At 39.4% G+C, this 22,558-nt stretch overlaps 2 protein-coding genes across 3 annotated transcripts; both read left to right on the top strand.

Annotated features, from left to right (window-relative positions):
• Positions 1 to 495: 495 nt before the first annotated feature.
• On the top strand, positions 496 to 4,041 carry LOC134617963 (programmed cell death 1 ligand 1-like). Its single transcript, XM_063463064.1, has 3 exons — positions 496 to 681; positions 2,396 to 2,761; positions 3,000 to 4,041. Exons 1-3 carry the CDS (start codon positions 612 to 614, stop codon positions 3,161 to 3,163), a joined length of 600 nt encoding a protein of 199 aa, XP_063319134.1. The 5' UTR covers positions 496 to 611; the 3' UTR covers positions 3,164 to 4,041.
• Positions 4,042 to 19,488: 15,447 nt separating this feature from the next.
• Positions 19,489 to 22,558, top strand: LOC134624735 (butyrophilin-like protein 8). 2 transcript variants are annotated; one of them, XR_010573611.1, is made up of 3 exons: positions 19,489 to 19,598; positions 21,714 to 22,049; positions 22,288 to 22,558. XR_010573611.1 is itself a non-coding variant. In XM_063469755.1 (3 exons), exons 1-3 carry the CDS (start codon positions 20,116 to 20,118, stop codon positions 22,437 to 22,439), a joined length of 558 nt encoding a protein of 185 aa, XP_063325825.1. In that variant the 5' UTR covers positions 20,082 to 20,115; the 3' UTR covers positions 22,440 to 22,558. The 2 variants fall into 2 exon arrangements, 1 of the variants encoding a protein (XP_063325825.1); XM_063469755.1 differs by lacking the exon at positions 19,489 to 19,598 and adding an exon at positions 20,082 to 20,185.

Here is a 22,558-nt window from a genome sequence, read left to right on the forward strand (position 1 = left end):
GAAAGCAGCTGGTCTGAGTGATGTGATCAGAGTGCAGTAGATAATGTCTGACAGCAGTTTGAAGAGGAAATGTCCTGTCAGACAGGGGGAGACACAGAGGATGGAGGGAAGGAGGATGGATCTGTTGGACTGAGAGTGGGTCTGAGTGCTTTTTGTTGGTTTTTTGATCTACAGTAAACATAAATAACAGAGTCAGGATTTATTCCAGTCTCCCAGTCAAATCCAGCAGGTGAGAATTGTCTCAGAGCTTCTTCCATGGTGATGCTGGGTAAGAGAAGCCTGTATCAGTAAAAGTAAAAGAGAATTAGCCTGATTTACACATTGATGTCTCTCAACGAAATCATTACATTTCACCGCCTTAGTTATGACGTAGTTATTTATGTCGTCCAACCTACCAAACGTCACTCTAATGCGACTTCCTTAAGAGATATCGAAAGTGTGGTGCTTGAACGAGTGGCTGAAAATCAAATGTTTCAGCTTTATTTAAACCTCAAATTTAACCTCATGTAGTCAGTTTAAAAAATTAGATTCTGTTATTAACTGAAAATATCAACAGTCACCGATAGTTAGAACAAACTAAGAGTCAGATCAGCAGAAACAAAAACACGGAAATGTCTGCTGTAACTGCGTCGCTCTTCTCAAATTTGCTGATTGTCCGTTTCGTCGTGGTTGTCTCTACAGGTGAGGTTTATAAACCAAACGGTGTTTCCCTCTGAGATAAAGAGGAATAAACATCCTTCTGGTTTACATGTTACTTCCCAAACATCTAGTTTCTCACTGTTTGTTTGCCTGACGGCATCACGAGGTCTGGTGGCGTCTGTGTGGATTTACCCGCTTGGTCAGCGGTGCAGTTTCCAGCACAGAGACAAAGAAGTGTAATGTGTGTGTCAGTGTGATGTGTTGTAGTGTCAGGAGTCAGTATACAGCCAGAGACGGATCTACAGACATGGCATGCAGTGGCATGTGCCACCCAAAAATAGTTATCTTGCCACAGCTTGTGCCGTTGTAGTTTTATTATTTGACGTTTTTTTTCTTTATTATTTAAATGAGCTAGCATCAACACTTTGAACCTAGCTACTATTAATGCTGAATTTAAATTGTAAAACGGAATATATTCCACAGTGTTATCCTCCCCTCCACCTGGCTTTATTTCTTCTTGTCAGTAGCAACCTTCATATTATTGTGCCAGAATACAATCTGTCAATAAAATATAAAAACTGTTGCATAGTTTGCAGTCGATGCATGCTCAATCATCTCCAAAGGTTGATTCTGTTTATTTCAGTGGGAGAAACGTTTCATCACTCATCCAAGTGACTTCTTCAGTCTCAGCTGACTGCAGGTTTCCCCAATCTTATAACCAGTACATTTGCATAATGACTGAAACCAGCCCACTGAAGGAACAATGGGCTGTGAGGTCAGTTCCTAAATCTTAATTATGCAAATTCTCATGACCATTGATCAATAACACCGATCAAGGCAGTCCGAACTCTCAACACAAGCTGATATGGAGACTCAACAAGGCTGGATGCTGTTTCAATGTCAGCTTAAATCTTTTTATATTACAAAATGCAAAAGCTGCCTATGTGTAAAAAAATGCCTGTGATTTTTGGTCATCGATTTGATTTCCATGGAACCCTAAGAACATTTCATTACATCCAGCCCTGTATACAGCTACAAAGCTTCTTGTTCAGTGTATACAAACAGCTGTAGCTCCATAAAGGCAGCATGCAGAGACTCACAGTGTCTTATAATGAGAGGCTGCTTTCTCTCACACATTATGTTCACTTATTATCAGCACATGTTTCACTGTATAAATGTTTATATAACACTGATTCTTACATTCATCTTAATTATTTGTATATAATAATACAAGCAGTAAGTATGTACTCTTCACTCTGAATAGCACATGTGTTTGTTTGTGGAAGCTGCAGGAACTGTGCAGTTGTTCTCAAACGATCTTGTGCTGATGTTAAAGCGTTGAGTGCACAAAGAATTGAGATGCTGTGAGTTCAATGACCCAGTGAGAGCAGGTCCACAGATGTCTGTGAGCGCACACAGAAGAGATCTGAGCAAGAGCAAATGCTAATTGCTCAGTGAGAGGGGCTGTTATTGTGTGTGTGTGTGTGTGTGTGTGTGTGTGTGTGTGTGTGTGTTTATGGATAATAGCAAAGACTGAAATAAATTTCTTGCCTGCAGAAATTAATTTTGTTTGCTCAAATTAAACTTAAACACTCAAAATAATTTTCTTCTCAAAATGCAACATTTGTGCTTTTTTTTTCTTTGTACGTACACTCAGATTAGAGGCACTAAAATAACGCCAATTATTGCTGCTCTGGAGGTGAACAGTTGTAGTTTGACCTTTAACCTCTCTGCTCTGTGTCGTTTCCTCTTTCAGACCAGAAAATCGTCACAGCTGAGTCTGGACAGAAGAGCGTCACTCTTCCATGTCGAGCTCCAAACAACAGCAGCAGCATCACCGGTGTAGAGTGGAGCAGAGCTGACCTGAGAGATGAATATGTGCTTTTGTACCGGGATGACCAGCTTGATCCAACCAACCAGCATCCATCTTTTAAGAACCGGGTGGATCTGCAGGACAGACAGATGAAGGATGGAGACGTGTCTTTGATTCTGAAGGATGTGATGATTAATGACGCTGGAACATACAAGTGTGAGGCCTTCATTAGAGGAACAAACGTGAGGAAGAGAGCTAATCTAGTTAGTGACCCCATCAGCATCGTCACACTGAAAGTTGATGCTCCAGGTGAGTGAGTAGAGTTGAGTGTGTGTGTGATCAGAGGTGAAGCTGCTTCCTGGTTGTTGATGTTTGTTTCTAAAGATGTTGTTGATGAGACTTTGTAGAAAGCAGCTGGTCTGAGTGATGTGATCAGAGTGCAGTAGATAATGTCTGACAGCAGTTTGAAGAGGAAATGGATTCTGTTCTGTTCTTCACTCATCACCTACCTGACAGCTGACACCTCACACCTGTTTCTCACCTGCAGGTCAGACAGGAGGACACACAGAGGATGGATCTGTTGGACTGATCGCTGGTCTGAGTGTTTTTGTTGTGCTTGTTGCTGCTGTTGTTGGTTTTGTGATCTACAAAAAACACAAACAGAGTCAGGATTCAGAGCGTCCACCTGCTGAACTGCAGACTTTTACATAAGAATGCTTAAAGATGGCAGCCTGCATCTTTAAGGCAGAAAAGCAAAAGTCAGCCTGACTGAAGAAAGTAAAATAATACAGTCCAAATAGAAAACTAAAAGAGTTGCTTAATTTCAAATAGATTCCACAGTGTTTCTGCTGTGCTTCTTGTTGCTGCTGGTGTTGGTTTTCTGATCTACAGAAAACATAACAAACAGAACCGAGATTTTAACTAGCATCCTGATGAACATCACCAAGTTTTAATTGTCTCAGAGCTTCTTTCATGTTGATGCTGGGTAAGAGAAGCCTACATTAAGGCAGAAAAGCAGCAAAACCACACTGAAGAAACTTAAACACTAGAGTCCAAGTAGAAAGCCAGAAGAGTTGCTTCATTCCAAAGAGATTCCACAGCTGAGACCACGTTTAAATAAAAGCTAATGTCCCAGAATTACAAAGGAATAACAATGGAAAATCAATTATTAAAAGTTGCAGGTTAAAAATAAATAAATCATATTGTCCTAAGTCTGTGGGAGAGTCTTAAGAAATTAAACCCAAAGCCATACAGGAAGGATCACTTTTTTTACATTTTTAATCAGCAGGCTGAGAAGTTGACAGAAAATACTGAATAATGTTGTAAAAAGTGTTAAAGCCTACACCTTTACTGTTTTTAACATCTGTTGTTATGTATTTACTTCTAACACTGAGCATTATTGGCTTCTGATGTATTGGACAATTATTATTAATAGTAGTTCAGTTTTGATGATGTGTGTTAAATGTTTCAAACACACACAGGTTTTCATCATTTGATTGTATGTTGTTCTGAGGCAGCTAAATTAGTTTGTAGAGAAAATGAATGTCAGATTTGTGTTTGTGGTTAGCCGCTCATATCAGCTCAACATTTTTTACTCTTTACATTTCTGTGGACAGACATGAGCTCATATTTTCAAACAATAATTAAGACTTCTTAAAATGAATACAAATACATTTCAGTGTTTTCCCAAACAACATATTCTGTTTCCGATTGAACTTGTTTGAAGCAAAATTTTATTTCCACTAATGTCAGGAATTTACTTTTTTATGGTTTGTTTCTCATCAGTTTTCAGAGTTCAGTGCCCTGAATGTTACAGGTTCAGCCACTGTTTTTAAAGTCAGACTTCTTCTGTGAGGTTTGAACCACACAAACTGATCCTCATGTGCAGATCAGCTGTTACTTAATTACAGACACTAACTGATCAATAATCAGTCTGATGGTGTTCATTTGGCAACTATAACTGAATGAATGTTCTGACAGTGTCATGAAACTAAAGATAGAAATGATTTCTGTAACAGTCAGATGTTTCCTCTGATATCTGAAGATTTATTGAACTTTTAATCCCATGAACACTTGTGTTGTTTGTTTTCTGGTTGTTACTGCAGTGGAAATATTTCAAGATCTAATAATTTTTTTTACATAAAATAGTACTGAATAGTTGTTTTGTGTCTATTCGTGTGTTTTCTGTGGCTGTAAAAGTTTTTTTTTATATCACTTTAATCTTGCTGTTGACATAATTGATGTAGAGTTTATCTCAGCTGGAGTCGGTCCAAATAGATCAGATAAAACATACAAGAATATCACTCAAAAAAACCTGAGGTTGTTTAGTTGCATCACTCTGAGGTCCCATCAGAAGAACAGTAAGTGTTTTAAATGACATATTTAATTTCCAGATCAGCTGTGGTTTTATGGAGGCTACAGCTAAATGCTGCCTTCTCCATAGAACAATATACATTTTTATACAGTGACGTCATTTTTAGGTTAGTGCCTCACAGCAAGAAGACCCTGAGCTTAAAGTGACCAACTGGCCCGGGGGCCTTTAGAGTGTGCATGTTCTCCCCGTGTATGTGTGGGTTCTCTCCAGGTACTCTGGCTTCCCCCCACAGTCCAAAGACATACAGTTAGTGGGGCTGTAGATGTGAATGTGAGTGTGAGCGGTTGTCTGTCTCTCTGTGTTAGCCCAGCAATTGACTGGTCACCTGTCCAGGATGTACTCGCCTCCAGCCCTGTGACAGGTGGGCTCCATTTCATTTAAGTAAACTTGAGATTATTATGAGATGCAAATGCTCAGTGTGATGTTCCTACTCAAGCATCACTGATGATCTGCTTGTATCCATGTTAGTCCAACATCTCCCTCTAGTGGCCATATATAAACCATACGTGAGGATGGTGTTAATGTAAAATGTGAATCATAGTGTTCCAGTCAGTCATCAGTGTGTCTCTGCACAGCTGTAATTAAAATGTGTTCAGAGGGCCTCAGTGTCTGAATGGTTCCAGTTCAGCTCCATAACAGCAGCGTCCCTGGTTTGATTCCTGTGTTTCAGCTCATATCTGCCTCTCTCACTGAGGGGGACGTAACTACATGGACATGGATTTGTTCATCAACCAAACTACAGATCACTGAGAGCAGAGGACAATTGAAATTTCTTTGTTTTTTTGTTGTTTTTTTAAATTTGTTTTCATTTGGTTAACCAATGAATGTTTTATTTTAAAGTATTTTGGGAAAAAAGACAAAAAGTTGCAAATCATATTTTATGAAAAAGTTTCGATGATGATGTCTCTTTAGTAATTAGAAAACGTGAGTCCCCCACCTCTGTCTTTGAACCAATAAAAAGCTGGTGCTCAGAGGAAGAGGGCGGGCTTTACTTGGTGTCAGTGAGAGAAATGAAAAAAAGCTCAAATGAGTGAGAAGGACGATGAAGGAAACATCTGTGCTGTGTCTGCTCTGTAAGTAGAATCTCTGTGTTTGTTTGAATTCTTGTACTTTGACTGTCTGCTCTCCTGATAACTGATGATGGAGGAGAAGACATGAAAAACAAATCAGGCTGAATTCAAGTTCAAAACACCACGAGGACCAACTGCAGGTCTGAACTGACTCTTTATCTTTGCTCAGGAGTTGAGGAAACGTAACTGTAGAGGATAAATTTTGTATACTTGCTGTAAACATTATAACCAAATTAAAAGCTGAGCCCAAACTGCATAAACATGTTTGTCAGTAACAAAGTTCCTCCAAAACACTATAAAAAGGTTTTAAAATTAGACCTAAAAGCACAGGTGTCATAGAGGTGCTGTGGTTAGTGACTGTGTGATGCATGCAGAGCGTGGACTCAGCAGACAGACTGAAGACACAGCTTTATTAGATGGAAACTGTCAAGTTTAAACAAAATATAAGGCAGACTGACTGAAAAAAACAAACAAACATAGATTAACTGACAGACAGGAGAGCACACAGCATGAAGCAGATCAGGATTGATTAAAAATTAGGGGTTAAATATACACATAAGACAACCCAGAATTCAAGCAGCCAAATCCAGTTCCCAACAATGGCGGCAGCTACTTAGTTTTAATATTCCTCTTATTTCTCTTTTCAACACTTTATTAATTGAAGTAGTATTTATAATATTTTTATAATAATATAAAAATACTTTTCAAATGCGGCAATGTAATAGGCAAAACAGTTTGAAATATTACTCTTTATGGGTCACAAAACAAACTTTTAACATATTTTCAGGCGAGAATGCAGCTGTGTAAACTTCAAATATCTGCTCGGTTTATCAAAACATCACATATTTGCAAAAGTACTCTGACATTTTTAATGGTAAATGGCCTGTATTTATATAGCGCCTTACTAGTCCCTAAGGACCCCAAAGCGCTTTACACATCCAGTCATTCACCCATTCGTGATGGCAAGTTACCCGGCGCCAACACATTGGCGCCCGGTAGCGCCAGTGTGATGGCCATCACTGGGCCCTCTGACCACCACCAGTAGGCAACAGGTGAAGTGTCTTGCCCAAGGACACAATGACCGAGACTGTCCAAGCCGGGGCTCGAACCGGCACCCTTCCGATTACAAGGCGAACTCCCAACTCTTGAGCCACGATCACCCCCTTTACTCACCAGCTCGATAGCTAGCTGGAAGGTCAAGGCTCACTACAGCCGGAGAGAGCACCAGTAGAGATGCATATCTAAAGGCTGTCCCATTTCGAAGGACCCGGGCCATGTAGACCGCAAAGTCTGGGTCCTCAGGAGGATGCACCCCCAAATTGGGACATATTAAACATCTGTTTTATCCCATTTTCTTTATTTTGTCTTCATTTCCACAACTCCCAGATCCTAATTCTCTCTATTTTCCTTATTTAAGTTTTTTTCATTCCAGTGTATCCAAATTGCGCAGTCATGAGGAGTTGTCTGATTTGGGGGGGTTCTCAGCAAAGAACTTTCAGCCTACCGTTGTTGTGATTTGGCATTTTAAACAAAATAAAATAGAACTGAATTAAATTTAAGTCAATATATGGTGTGAGGATTAATCATTTATAAAGGAAAGAATGTTTAAAATACACTCAACTGGCAGAAAGTGCTGTTGGAGTTGTTCTTTATGTTCACCTCAAATCAACCTGAGTGTCATTTCTCTTTAGTTCTGATCTCACTGCTGAGCTGCACAACAAACCAAGGTCAGTAACCTTCTTCTGTCACAGTTTAAACCTGAGAAATGCTCACTGATATGACCTGATTGGGTTCATGTTTGTCAACGCAAACTTCATGCGCTTAATATGTTAATATAACACCTCAAGGTGTTGCCACACTTGAAGCATCCACACTGACAAGGATGCCTCCTGGGTGAGGTGGGACACTTCACCCAGGAGGTGTCCGGGACGGGCATGTCCCAGCGGGAAGAGGCCCTGGGGCAGACCCAGGTTTGGGCTTCTCTGCTTAGGCTGATGTAAAATCTCAGAAATAAAATAAATGAAGTCTACCAGGTCATCATTTTTTTCATTTCAACCCTCACAGCTCGTCTGACTGTGAGTCCCAGCAGCTCTCAGTTCTTTAAAGGAGACTTTGTGTCTCTGAGCTGTGAGGAGGACGACAGCTCTGCTGGATGGACTCTGAGGAGAAACACAAGCAAACAACAGAGGACTCAGTGTGGAGATTGGTGGGGAAAACCAGCTGGTTCTTCCTGTACCATCACTATGATGCTTCATGACAGTGGAGTTTACTGGTGTGAGTCCAGAGAGGGTCCCATCAGTAACATGGTTAACCTGACAGTCACTGGTAAGCTGAGTGTGTGGAGTTGGTGTTGATGAAGCTGTGTGTAAATGGATGAAATGCTGTAGTTTGTCTCTGTGTTGAGGTGGATCAGTGATCCTGCAGAGTCCTGTCCTCCCTGTGATGGAGGGAGATGACGTCACTCTGCTCTGTAAAACAAAGACCACTCCCTCCAACCTCCCAGCTGCTTTCTATAAAGATGGCTCCCTCATCAGGAAGCAGCCTACAATTCACATGACCATGCAGCATGTTTCCAGGTCTGATGAAGGCCTCTACAAGTGTGACATCAGCGGTCATGGAGAGTCTCCATCCAGCTGGATCACTGTCACAGGTGACACACTCACCTGTCTGTGTTTCTGCAGCTTTCAACATTCACAATGTGACGACAACTTAATGACTGTGTTTGCTTTATTTTAGACAAACACACCACCACACCTCCACCTACATCCACCTCTGCTCCTGATTCCACCTCCATCACTCTTCCTCCATCACTCTCTCCTCCCGTTCTCTCTGTGTTGTCATGTGTTGGATCAGTCTGTCTTGTGGTTCTACTGGTGTTACTGGTTCTGCTGGTGAGACGATGTGTTTACAGAAAATCTGAAGGTGAGACCCAGATGGCTGCATTTTAGACGTGTAAGGTTTTTTAAATATATATTGAAATTGTTTTTTATATACATTATCTGCATTTATATATATATATATATATCTATATATATAGATATATATGTATGTATATGTACTTTTTGATACTTTAAGGCTCTGTTTAGACTCTTTACAATAACATATTTCACTGTTAAATTTGAAACATTTCACAAGATCACAGTGAACCTGCAGAAGATGACAACATGCGCAGAGATACGACAATATCAAATCATCAACAACAGCCAATCGGAGGTAATATTGGGTGTGTGGACAAGTATGATTTAGAAAGTAGAAACAGTCCTGACATTTTTAAAAAGCTAGGAAACGTTTAAATATACTGTAAAAGGACATCTGTTCTTGATAAATAACATATATTAAAATCTTAGATTTAAAACTGGTGAGTGAAAATTTAACTGTTGAAGCTCCAACATTACAACCACAGTCCAGAAGTCAAGTTCAGGGACTCCAATTAGCTGAGGTGAAACGTAGCAGACAGCTAGCAGCTCAGCCACCTTTGTCCCGAGCCACATGTCAGTCAAAGAGGCCCCATAATATTGGTATAAGTATTAATCAATTAAGGTCAAGTGGCCCATAGTGTTGTATTTTAAAAAGGCGCTTCGCAATTGAATCACTCCGTGCTTACTGTGTGATGTTCTTTCTGTGCTGGTCTCTGTGTTTGTTGTCTGTGGTTAACAGAAGCTAACACCTCTGCATTTGTACCGTTTCCTGTTTATGTGTCATGGTCCTGGGCCACGTTGGCCCAGTATTCTTAGTTTTCATGTATTTTGTTCCTTATTTAGGCCATGCTTCCTGAGTTGCTCTGTTATGTTGTTCCTTATGTGTTTTTCCCCTTGTGACTCTTACCCCCTGTGTGCCCCTCTGTGTATCTGTGAGCCCTCGTCTCCTTGTGTTTTATTCCATGTTTTACCCAGCCCGTTATGTCTGTGCTCTCCCCGTGCTCTCTCTCCTCCTGTCTGAACCTCTGTGCACTTCCTGTTTTACTTTGACAGTCTCCTGTCAGTATTGCGTTCACTCCTGTTGTGTCTTGTTATGATTATCAGTGTCACCTGTGTTCCCCGTGTGCGCCCACTCCCCTTGTTAACCCTCTGTGTATGTAGGTCCGCGTCTCCCTCAGTCCTGTGTCGCGTTCTCCCTCATTCATGGCCGTGTGTTTCTCCGTGCAATATGTTTAGTTTCCAGTTTAGTTTGTCTGGTCTTCCTGTCCAGCAATAAAGCTGCGTTTTGAGTTCATTCCTGCCTCGTGAGCTTGCGTTTGGGTCCACTTCCTGCCTGCCACACAGCCGAAACATTGACATTATGATTAAAAAAAACACAATCAAACATTTTAAACATTTTTAAACCTCATCTAAAGTGGGTTAGAAGCATATAATAATTAAACAAACATATTAAGCGAATGTAATATGAACAGAAAATGTCAGTTATGGACAAATCATCATCAAAAACACAAAAACTAGACTATAAAGTTATTTTGCAGAGGTATTGAAGGACATGGACTAGTTGAAAATTACAGGCTAACATGAGCAGAGGAAAAAGGACCCAGAATCTTCCTGATATTAAATCATTCATTCCTGAGGATGGCCACATTTTCTAGCACAGCATCTTGTACCTGTCTTATTGGCACTGAGCTCTAAATAAACTCATTATTTTTGATCAAATTTTATAAGATAAAATGATCTTGCTTCTAAGAAATTGTTCAGAAATTTAGACCAAACAAAACTTGACAATAAAGTTTACTTTGACTTCAGCTACTTTGACTTAAGATACAAGCATCATCATAATTATCCTTACATCCACCACAGGCCCATATGCTTGGTAATGAGACTTTCTGTGTTCAATGTACAATTCAGACTGTCCAGACTCTTCTTGTATCCCTGATGTTCACTGATGTTTGTCTGCAACCATCTAACAATGTCTTCAGCTCTTTCAGTCCATTGTCCAAGATGCCACTGTCCACTGTAACATGATCCCATCTATCTGAAAGTTTATACTTCCCCCTGCCAGAGTAGAAATCTACAGTGTGCTTTGTGTAGTACCATCACTGAAGAGGTGCCCAGATTCCATTCAGTTCACTTTTATTCATATAGCACCAAGTCATTTGCCAAGATCGGTTGAACATGCCTAATATTAAAAATTGAGATTGTGTCTGTCTCCTGAAGCAAAACTGGAACATGGTTCTGAAGAACGAGGGCTCAGCCTCCCATTCTACTTTAAAATTCTCTAGGAACCACAAATAAACCAAGATGGGCAGACAGCAGTCCAGCTGTGTTCGCCATATGTTCTTGACCCACATACAGGTTATTAGAGTGGTGAATGTGTTGGATATATGAAGTGTATAAAGAGACAACTATAAGACAGTGGGTCCTTTTGTCGTCTTAAAGGTCTGTGTCAAACCACAGCAGCTGCTTCCTGTTATATTTAGTTTGTTCTTGTAGTCTGAAGTTGAAGAAACTTTTCACCACAGAGAGTTCTGGTTTGGCCAATGGCAGTGTTGATTTTGTGAGAATTTGTTTGCTTGGTGCGCTGCGGTGAAGTGTGTCAGACGGCACTTAAAGAAGGTGGCATCTTTGTGGCTGTGCATGTTGTTCTTACACAAACACCTACCAGTTCTATGCAATCATGTTATGTTTCTCAGCAGAGGTTTAAAGGAGTGGAAAAACCTCTGAAAACCTGCTGCTAGTCACAAAAGTAATCATTTAATGTCTGTATAATGAAAAAATTAAAAAAGTGAAATAGTATAACATTGCTGCTGCCTTTTCTGTAATTTGTGTTTTCTTTGTTCTACAGAAGGTGATCCAGCTGTAATCTATTCAGCAAGGAGAATTGAAGATGTTAGTTATGAACACATAATCATCACACCAAAGATGAAAAGAGGTACAGATGATCTTTACGTCTGACTTTGGACACAAGATTTTCTGGTCTCCACACAAAGATCAGCAACCCAGATCTTGACTAAAGCTCAAGATTTCAAACTTCTTGGTATAATTTCAGAAAGAAATATATTTTTTTTATCTGCAAAGTTCCACTATTCATTCGAAGTGCAAAGCAAACTGTGAAGTCAATGAAAAATTTAAATTGATTTAATATACCTTGACTTAAATTACCTTAAACAGAAATGATTTTGTTCAAGTGGGTCAAAAGTTATCACAAGTTTGCACAAGAGCTTTGGTTGAAATGTGGAAATTACAGGATAGCACAATAGATGTGCTAAGTGGAAGCAGCCATTCCCCCTTCGAGCATGACAAATGTAATCACTTTAAACAAGGTGCTGATTCAGACTGGTTACAAATTATAACCAAACCAGAATCCAGTAACACCGTCTCAATCCTGATATTTTGGTAAACTTTGCTGCAGTGCACCATGTGCATTACATAGTACCTGCTGCAGTTCAGTAACATTTGCCACATGGTGGAAAATGAGAGTTTAGGACTCATTAACAGACTGAAATAAATCTGCTGCCATTACTGCACTGAAGCATGGCTGCTTTCTTTCACACATAACCACAGCATTTGACTCAGTAGATCTGAACATTTTTATCAGCTGCTGATTTCATATATTTCATACATATATTTTAGAAATCAGCTTTTTGGTCAATATAGGTAACATATCATCTAGCTGTAGCTGTGATGCACCACAAGGTTCAGTGTTAGGTCCTCTGTTTTTTCCTCTATGTGCACTTAACTAGGTCAAATTTCACTCACCTATGCCTTGCTTCATTGCAACACCACTGTGCACCACTGCTCACCTTTGTTCTCCGAAGTCTCGCTGCTCGCCCACCCAATGAATGAGAGACAGAGAGAGAGAAAGAGAGAGAGAGCTCTTCTCACACTGTTTCTATGCCAGAAGAGCAAAAGATTAGTTCGATTAGTTAGAAGACTAGTTAGTTCCATATTTTGAATAAATGTTTAGCTAGTTCCGTCAATCCACCCAGTTTCTTGCTGCTTCTCCTGTTCAGGATCATTTGCATGGTGGAGCTTTTCCCAGCTGTAAAGGTGAGTTGGGATACTCCCTTCTGGAGGTCACCAGTTTATGACAGGATGTTCTTGAATGAGGCCAAATCTTGCAACAAAGTCACCAAATAGCAACAATTAGATGAACAAAAATTAAATATTAGACTTTGAAATATAATTTAATGCAGTTTAGTTTATGAGTTAATTGTTTGACCTCTGTGGATTTCAGGTTCAAGTGTTTTTGAATTTGTTGAAGTCTGAACTGGGACTGTGTGTGATGCAGAGAGGTGGAGATTGGAGGTCTTGATTGAACTACAAAGTTTGTAATCATGTTTCCTGTTGTTTGAACTGTGTGTGTTTGTGTTCAGACTTTAAACCAGAGCCAGACGTCGTCTACTCTTCGCTAAGGTAGTCCACCAGTCCAACCACTGACGTCCAGCTGCTGGTCTCTATCCGGTCCCCCAGCACCTCAGATTAGAGGACATCCACATGTTAACAAAGTTTTTTTTTCTTTTATGTATGTGCATGTTTTTCTTTTCTTTTTTTTTTTTACTCTTTTTTGATTTAAAATAATCAGAAATGATGTTTTACTGACACAGAACCATCAGTGCTAATACAAATATACAAATGTGTTTTATAGACACTGTAACTTCACTGTTATTTATAATAAAAATATGTGAAATAACTTGCTCTTGTTCCCACAGCAAACATGTGTTTCTTTGCAGGATTAAAAATCCTTTGTTCTCTTGTGTTTCTCACGTGGTTCTGTGGGTTTCACCAAGATGTAAGATGGAAAATTTGACTTGTTCCGGTTTGGTTGTGGCTAACCGACGCAGACATCTTTTCACTTCAGAGAAGAGGAAGAAGAGGAAAAAAAAAACCTGCAGAAGAGCTACAACATGGAAAGAGTTCTTACCTTGATGTTCTAATTCACACTGAAACCAGCGGCAGCAGCTGACTGTTTGATGTTGAGGAAAAATAATAACAGCAACCTAAACATTATTTGGTTGCAGATTCGTAAATGTGATTCTTTACAATTAATATTTATTACAAATCGCAAATTTGGGACCTTTTTCTACTGAACAAAAACAAGTTAATTCCAACCTTCTAGTCTAGTGTAGTTGGACTACAGGGTGCTTCATTTTGATAAACAGATTTCTTTTTTGTTCCTCCTCCTGGGAATGATTCCCTGTATACTTCTCAGATATCTACAAACAAAAGGTCTTCTACTCATTTCCAGAATAGCCTTTGACCCACTTGAATTAAATTCTTTAACACTTAGTACTTTAACATGAATCTAGAGAGCTAAAATTTTTGGAGATAAACTAAAAACCAATGAACATGTAACTCATGGATCTCATCTGCTGAGCCAACTCAGAGCTGACACTTGAAAGGTCATGTTTGCTGCCATCTAGTGTTTAAACTTCAGCTTACCAGTGAAGTAATTCGAGTTAAATGGCCTTTGAACAGTTTGGTGGCGCTCTCAATTGGTGTTTGCTCTGTGTGTGTCAGTATCACTTCCTGTTCCTTTTACAACACACAGTTTTGTGTTGTTTAGCTGTGTAGCTGTTTAAGTAAAAAACATTTAAAAAATCCACAGTGTAATCTTCACATCCTTTATTCAAAGCAGACTCTGCAAAATCACTTGCTAATTAAATTAGCTAGTAGCAAGTATTCATTTGGAGTTGCTATAGCTCAGTAGGTGGTGTAGGTCACCTTGAAAGTGAAAGATTGGCGGTTCAGTCGCTGACTGCAACAACAGCAACTATTCCTTTTCAAGATTTTTTGAACTATGTGGTTTTGTTGCTTTCAGGCAGCTGAGCTGACCATTGTGTTAACATCTAAGCAGCTCTGTTAGCTCTACTAACATTAAATCACTTCACAATCAACATGAACACAGGATAAAAATTGAGAAGAAAGAAGCTTAATGTCTTTTCATTTTTGCTGTACAAACCATCAGATCATGTGTTCAGATACAAAACACATAGAGTCCATGTGTACCATCAACAAACACTCGGTGCTAAACCAGTTTGACCAGGATACTGACTCACACTCACACACACATACACCTGTTTTCCACCAACACAAAGCTGCTGAAGATTTGATGAATAATCAGGATATCAAATAATTATTTTAAGGTAACAATCTCATGAAGGAAAATTCCTTTTGAGACTCACTTCACAAACACAAAGCTGACTTTTCTGACGTTTTCACCATGAACAGTAATCAGTAACTCATCAACTGCTCTGAGCAGCCATATTTCCCACATGGTCATATGACTTTCCCAGGATGCACTGTTTCAGCCCGGACTTCTTTCTGTTCCTCATGGCTCGTTTAGTTTGTTAAAACAGTGAAACTGTGATGAAGATTTTGTCTGAAGATTGTGACAGTTGTAGTGGGTGCTGTAAAAAAATCATTAATATGAATTATAATATTAAATCAGGTATTTTCTTTTAGCCTTAATGATTTCATGATGTAATGAGGGAATCGCTGGTAAGTGTTTGTTGTTTGTTTGTTTGTTTTTGCATTAATGTTGTTTGAGTATGGGATCATACCCAGGGCTCTAGAGTGCGACCAATATGGTCGCAAATGCGACCAAATTTTTCCGTGGTGCGACTAAAAAAACCATTTGGTCGCACCTGTTTGGGTAACAAAAAAAAATCTCTGCAACTCTCCATGTTGTCAACAGCAGACACACATTATGATCCTATCGTGGACTAAACCAATCAGAGATAGTCAGGGGCGGGACCTCTCTGATTGGCCGTGGTCCAGTGGAAAGTGCAGGTAGAAGAGGGAGGTGAGTAGCTTTAATAAGGCGATATCAATTCATTAACGGATTCCACACAAAGACGTAAACACAGAGCGACCCGACGCATCAGAATCAGCTTTGTCTTTCTCGGCTTTCTCTCCGGACGGCCCGCAGATGGACACGCTGTCGGAGCTTAGCGATTCTGATGCGTCGGGTCCGCGCTGTGTTTACGTTTTTTTGCGCTGATTCTGAGCTGCAGGTTTTGTCTCTCCAACCAAAATTCGCCGAGCCAAAAAGAAGCAGCAAACTGCGCCTCACATTTGATCAATGTCGTCATGAATTCCCTCTGACTTTTGCTGTTTTGCTTCCCCACGATAAAAATTACACTTCCTACACAGCTCCCTGTGTGTACTTCAAGAACAGTTTCCCGTCTCAAATCTCTGTTTTCTGGATTATTCATTCGCTTATTACCCACCAGTCTACCGTTGTTTACAGCGCTGTCTTTTTCTTTTTTCATGTAAATGACGTCCGACAAGAAAGCCTAATTTCTGCTGTTCAATACTGAAGAAATTTAAACTTCTTAAAATTATGCAAAATTGCAGAATATTGCAGAATATTTTTAAGGTTATCTGCTATAAAACGCCAGACCAGGAAAATCTCCTTCATGTTTTTCTGTGTTTTATTCTCAGTTACTTTTACACAAAGGCATCTGCTGTGATGTTCACAATTCTGATGAAGTCTCACAAGTGTCAGTACTGATAAATGATCAGAATTATAATATTTCTGACTGTCTGAGGCTAAAGTGAATCGAATCAGGACTTTGAGAACCGGAATCGAATGGATTATAGAAATCAGTGATGATACCCAGCCCTAGTGAGCAGCCTAGGCCTGACAGAAGTGGATGTAGCTGTGGGTAATAAGAAAAGATGAAAAGAACTATTGATAACTTTTTTGTTAAGTTAAGGCCTGATCCGTCTGAAATTCATAGCCAGTGCTCTGACACGGTGCCATCAATCTTTGAATGCTGAAAAAGCAGCAGTGTATCCAGAAAACACACTTCATGCTGCAATAAATGCACTGCCCAAGTGTCCTCTCTCCCCACTGCCTTTCAGCAGCATGCAACAGCAAACAGGTCGTCAGAGGAGGCCAAGATGATGATTAAGTTTAACATTTTCTACAATATTGACAAAGCACTTTAAGCACAACATTGTTAGTTAATAATTTAGAAATGAATATTGTCTGTATGGACCTCCCCCCAAAGAAGGTGCACATGTAAAACTGCGGTGTTAAGCGAAGCGGTTGAAAAATTTGAGTGCGCCTAACTTTTGTGCCGGTACGCCTAAATTTTTTAAGTTAGGCGTACCGGTGCGCCCATGTCAAAAAGTTAGTCTAGAGCCCTGATACCTGCTTTTTTTACTTTTTAAAGTCTTTAGATGTCTACAGATGTTGAGTGGTTTTTTTTATTCATGTGTATGGGATCATTCCTACTGGATTTATGATGAATGCTTTGTTTTTGTTTTTTGTTTTTTTTTTGTTTTTAAAGGTAACGTATATTTTGAACAATCAAGGTTGGTTTTGTTGGTATCGTGTGTAAAGGATTACAAAAAGCCGCCTCTTCTTCTTTGACTCCTATCTAAACACATTGTACAAAACATTTTACAACATGTTTAGAGACATGCAAGCTTTGAAGTTAATTCATTGGACCAAGTTAATCTCAATTCTCAGTCAGACAACTTCCAACCAAACAGTGTGTTGAAAGATTGTCTCTACATATCTATCTGTTTAACTCAAACGTGTTGACTTTCTGTTACTATTAAATTTATTTGTTGTCAAATACTCTAGAAAGCACTTTGGTAAACCATAAATCATTTTGTTTTTAAAGTAATCTACAAATAAAGTTGGATTGGAAATATGTATGTATGAAGCTACAGAAGACAGGAATGTGGTTTCTAAAATGTTGCTATGATATCACACAGGGGCGTCGAGGGTTTGTTGCTTCAAGTGGATAATTTCCCCATCCTGATGATCAGACGACTGTGTCAGGGATCCTTCAGAACAACAGTGTTTAAATTGACATCTTTCAGTCTTTTAGTTAATCTGACAGGTTGACTGAAATCTGTGAGGGTTAGTGGAATAACTAGTTACTGTAACCACTAACTGGTTCAGCTGGTTACAGATGAATTTCATGTGGAGTTAGTGTGAAGCACCTGATTTACTGTTGGCTGGTTTCATCTGCGAAAACACATCATATGAAATGAATTCAATGTGTTTTATCATCTGAAGAACCAAAAGCTGTCAGACTTTATCTGACACAATATAAAGAAAAAAATCACCTCAATCACAAAGATTAAATGTAACCGGTTACTCTCCTGTACTGTGATTACAATCCTGTGATTTACAGGAAGCAAATCACAGGACTGCACCCTCTCTCTCCCTGCTATTATATACTATTTGCTGCTCATCTTTTCCATGTTTTCTCTGTGTGTGTTTCTGCTGCTTCTTCGTCCTCACTGTAAATAGATGTACTGAGAGACTCCTGCACTGATGTTTCATAGGAAAGTCCAAACAGCCTCACTGGTTCTCCATAAAGAACAAAGATTTGCTCTCTGTGGCTCCAACACAACTTAAAGACAATCAAAGGTGGACAAAGTTCTCCAGAACAGCTGTGCTTTTATGGAGGCTACAGCTAAATGCTGCCTCCTCCATCGTTCACCTTTTTATTGTGACACATTTATATATATAGTTACGCAAACATCCCCCCAATATGGCTTCCTCTTTCTTTAACAGTTATGGTTCATCAAGCAAGTAGCGCAACGACGGATCCTTTACCATAATCAGTGACTTGATTTAAACCTTGAATTTAATCTTAGTCAGGTGTATGAAGCCCAGATTCTCTTATTCACTAGAAATACCAACAGACCCAAAACAAAATAGATAATCAAAGTGAGATAACAGAGGAATGTCTCCTTTACTCTGATCCGTTTTACTGTTTGTTGGTGTTTTTGTATTTGTGTCTGCAGGTGAGATTTAGAAACAAAACAGTGTTTGGTTTACAAGTTAACGTTTCTCAATGAACTAAAAAAAACTTCTCATAAACTTTTATCAAATTTTTACCTGCTTTTTTTTTAAAGGATCATGTTGGTATTTCTGTCTATCTTCTCGCCTCATAGGAGGAACATAAACTGAAAAATCAAACATTAACTTTTAAGAAAGCTGGAGGTCCGGTTCCCGTTTGTTGTTTTTAACACACTTTCTTGCATGATAATTTCAAAGTACTTACTGATCATTTGGAAGATGACAAGACAATTTTAAGTTGACTGCATTTTATCATCACTTACCATTTAGTTCAGTAACAGATGCATCTGATGTTTGTCAGTAAATGTGAGCGACACTCTGACAGGCTGTAACTTGTACTGGACAGTCTCCTGTCCCACATGGTGATACGCTGAATTATCAGAGCACAGATCAAACATCCAGGGCACCTCTGCTTGTTCCTGTTCTCTACATCACAGACATGAACCTGCTGAAGTTTACTCACATTATTCTACATCATACTGATCCTCACACACTGAACAGAAACCACATTCTGTCTTCAGACTGTGACAGGTGGAGTGGGTTTCCAGCCCCCACCCGTGTGTACTTCAAGGACCTGAAAACATTTATTGTATTTCAGGGTTTCATGAAGTTATTTGACAGAATGATCAGCTGACTGTGAGGGCTCAGAGTCAGCTGTGACTTTGTTTTTGTGCTATTTGTTTGTCGAATATGTGAACTCACAGCTGATAGGTGGAGAGGAATGTGGTTGCTATGGTGACGCTGATGTCACAGATCTGTGTGTCTGTATAAAAACAGCTGACAAGGAAACACAGCTCAGTTTGTTCTCTGGATGTTTAGTACAGAGGTCCATTTATTTTATTTTTTACCATTTTTTTGCTCGTTACATTTTTAAAATGTTTTGATTATTTTTTCCATCATGATGATCAGAAAAGACTTCGAGGACTTCAGAGATTTCTTCAGAAGAACAGTAAGTGTTTTAAAATAATATTTAAGAGTTTTTAGGAAAAAGTTGTCTGTGGTTTTATGGAGGCTACAGCTAAATGCTGCCTCCTCCATAGTACAATATGCATTTTTATACAGTGACGTCATGTTGAAGTCCTTTGATGATGATGGTCTTTAGTATGTAGCTGATGATTGATGATGAGGTTATGTTTGTGTTGTTCTGTGGAGATCATTCAAGAACTGAACCTGTTAAACACTCAGACCTGCTTTAGATTTCACCGCTTTAGTTATGACAAATTTACTTATGGTCATCATGCAGTCCAACCTACCAAACGTCACACTAACGCAACTTCCTTAAGAGACAATCGAAAGTGTGGCATTTGAACGAGTGGCTGAAAAACAATGTTTTAGCATTATTTAAACCTCAAATTTAACCTCATGTAGTCAGTCAAGTTTTAACCTCAGGTTAACTGGAAATATCAACAAACTCAGACTTTTAGAACAATCTAAGAGTCAGATCAGCAGAAACAGAAACCACGGAAATGTTTCCTGTAACTGCGTCGCTCTGCTCGACTTTGCTGTTTGTCGGTGTCTTCGTGTTTGTCTCTGCAGGTGAGGTTTATAAACCAAACGGTGTTTCCCTCTGAGATAAAGAGGAATAAACATCTTACTTCATACTTCCCAATCAATTTGTATCATATTGAATCAGTTTATTGTTTGTGTAAATGTCACATGGTTGGGTGAAGTAACGGGAATTTGACCGCATGGTCAGCAGTGCAGTTTCCAGCACAGAGACAAAGAAGGGTATTGTGTGTGTCAGTGTGATCTATTGCAGTTTCAGGAGTGAGTATAAAGTCAGGGACAGATCTACAGAGGTGGCATGGAGTGGCATGTGCCACCCTAAACTGATCTCTTGCCACCCCTAATGCCACCGTAGTTTTGTATCTAATATTGATGTTTATTAAAATAAGCTAGCATCAACACTTTGAATCTAGCTACTATTAACACTGAATATAAATTTTAAAACTAAATATATATTTCATATTGTAACCCCCTCCCTCACCTGGCTTTATTTCTTGTTGTCAGTAGCAACCTTCGTATTATTGTGTTGGAGCACAATCTATCACTATTTCTGTTTCTTGTTTCAGTGTCAACTTAAATCTTTCTGTGATCTGGAGATGTGACCTGTCCTCCACACCAGATGTTAATAACACTCACCTTCATTGCATCTGGAGATTGTAACAATCAACCACATGTGCTGAAATCTGAAATACCCATGCTGCTGATTAAAAGTTTGCCCCCCCATAATCATAGGCGGTGGTTGCTTCTGACAACTTGAAATGTATATTGCACAGATCAATGCATATACAGTGGTTCCCCATTAATCGCGTGAGTTATGTTCTAAAAATAACCTGCAATAGGTGAGGGGCATGAACATTTTCACACTTTTCTCTCTTGTTTAAACACACTCAAAGTTCAAACCTTCGTAGAAAAATAAGTCCAGTATTATAGAATGAAACCAAAGATCCAACCCTGCTTTCAGCCCCAAACATTTGTTAGCGAAAAAAAAGTATAAACATTTTCCTATAAATTCCCCTACAGATGCATAACTTCAAACTTCTTTTAGCATGTCCAGCAGTCCAGCTTGCTGTGCGATGGTTAGCGTCTGGCTGGTTGGTTAGGTCTGCAAAATCTGCAAGCATGAAATGGTTGTACAAAAAAGTCAGAAGCTTAGTTTTATTAGTTTTATTTTAAGGGATATTACAGAAGGTAAAAGCTGTAAAGAATTGCCTTTGATTTTGCCACCCTAAAAACATTTTTCTACATCCAGCCCTTTATACAGCTACAAAGCTTTTTGTTCAGTGTATACAAACAGCTGTAGCTCCATAAAGGCAGCATGCAGAGACTCACAGTGTCTTATAATGAGAGGCTGCTTTCTCTCACACATTATGTTCACTTATTATCAGCACGTTTCACTGCATAGATGTGTATATTACACAGATCCTGCCGTTAATTATTTATTATAAATAACACTACAAACAGTAAGTGTGTGTGTTTCTCATTCTGATTGGCTGCTGTTGAAGTCAACAGTTGTACTTTTACCTTTAACCTCTCTGCTCTGTGTTGTTTCCTCTTTCAGACCAGAAAAACATCACAGCTGAGTCTGGACAGGATGTCACTCTGACATGTCGAGCTCCAAGCAACAAAATCATAGTTGTAAAGTGGATCATATCCTACCTTCCAAAAGAATATGTTGTTTTGTACCGGGATGGGCAGTTTGATCCAGAAAACCAGCATCCATCTTTTAAGAACCGGGTGGATCTGCAGGACAGACAGATGAAGGATGGAGACGTGTCTTTGATTCTGAAGAATGTGACGATAAATGACACTGGAACATACGAGTGTCGTGTCGTCCAGGGAGTCAGACAACCGTTGAAGCTGATCAGCATCATCCACCTTCATGTTGTTCCTCCAGGTGAGTGAGTAGAGTTGAGTGTGTGTGTGATCAGAGGTGAAGCTGCTTCCTGGTTGTTGATGTTTGTTTCTAAAGATGTTGTTGATGAGACTTTGTAGAAAGCACCTGGTCTGAGTGATGTGATCAGAGTGCAGTAGATAATGTCTGACAGCAGTTTGAAGAGGAAATGGATTCTGTTCTGTTCTTCACTCATCACCTACCTGACAGCTGACACCTCACACCTGTTTCTCACCTGCAGGTCTGACAGGAGGATCTGTTGGACTGATCGTCGGTCTGTCAGTTTCTGCTGTGCTTCTTGTTGCTGCTGTTGGTTTTTGGATCTTCAGAAAATATAAACAACGACAGAGTCGGGATTCATTCCAGCATCCTAGTGAAATGCAGCAGCTTTGAAATGTCTCAGAGCTTCTTACATGGTGATGCTGGGTAAGAGAAGCAACAAAGGCAGGAGTAAATCTGACTGAAGAATAAAAAGCAATAACATCCACAAAACCAAAAGAGTGGCTTCTATT

Source organism: Pelmatolapia mariae, linkage group LG3_W, assembly GCF_036321145.2.
Source record: "Pelmatolapia mariae isolate MD_Pm_ZW linkage group LG3_W, Pm_UMD_F_2, whole genome shotgun sequence".
Classification (NCBI taxonomy): Eukaryota; Metazoa; Chordata; class Actinopteri; order Cichliformes; family Cichlidae; genus Pelmatolapia; species Pelmatolapia mariae.

Coding starts and splice junctions, on each gene's coding strand:
- LOC134617963 (XM_063463064.1), top strand. CDS start 612: ATGTCTGCTGTAACTGCGTCGCTCTTCTCAAATTTGCTGATTGTCCGT. Junction 682..2,395: donor CGTCGTGGTTGTCTCTACAG/GTGAGGTTTATA, acceptor TTCCTCTTTCAG/ACCAGAAAATCGTCACAGCT. Junction 2,762..2,999: donor ACTGAAAGTTGATGCTCCAG/GTGAGTGAGTAG, acceptor TCTCACCTGCAG/GTCAGACAGGAGGACACACA.
- LOC134624735 (XM_063469755.1), top strand. CDS start 20,116: ATGTTTCCTGTAACTGCGTCGCTCTGCTCGACTTTGCTGTTTGTCGGT. Junction 20,186..21,713: donor CTTCGTGTTTGTCTCTGCAG/GTGAGGTTTATA, acceptor TTCCTCTTTCAG/ACCAGAAAAACATCACAGCT. Junction 22,050..22,287: donor CCTTCATGTTGTTCCTCCAG/GTGAGTGAGTAG, acceptor TCTCACCTGCAG/GTCTGACAGGAGGATCTGTT.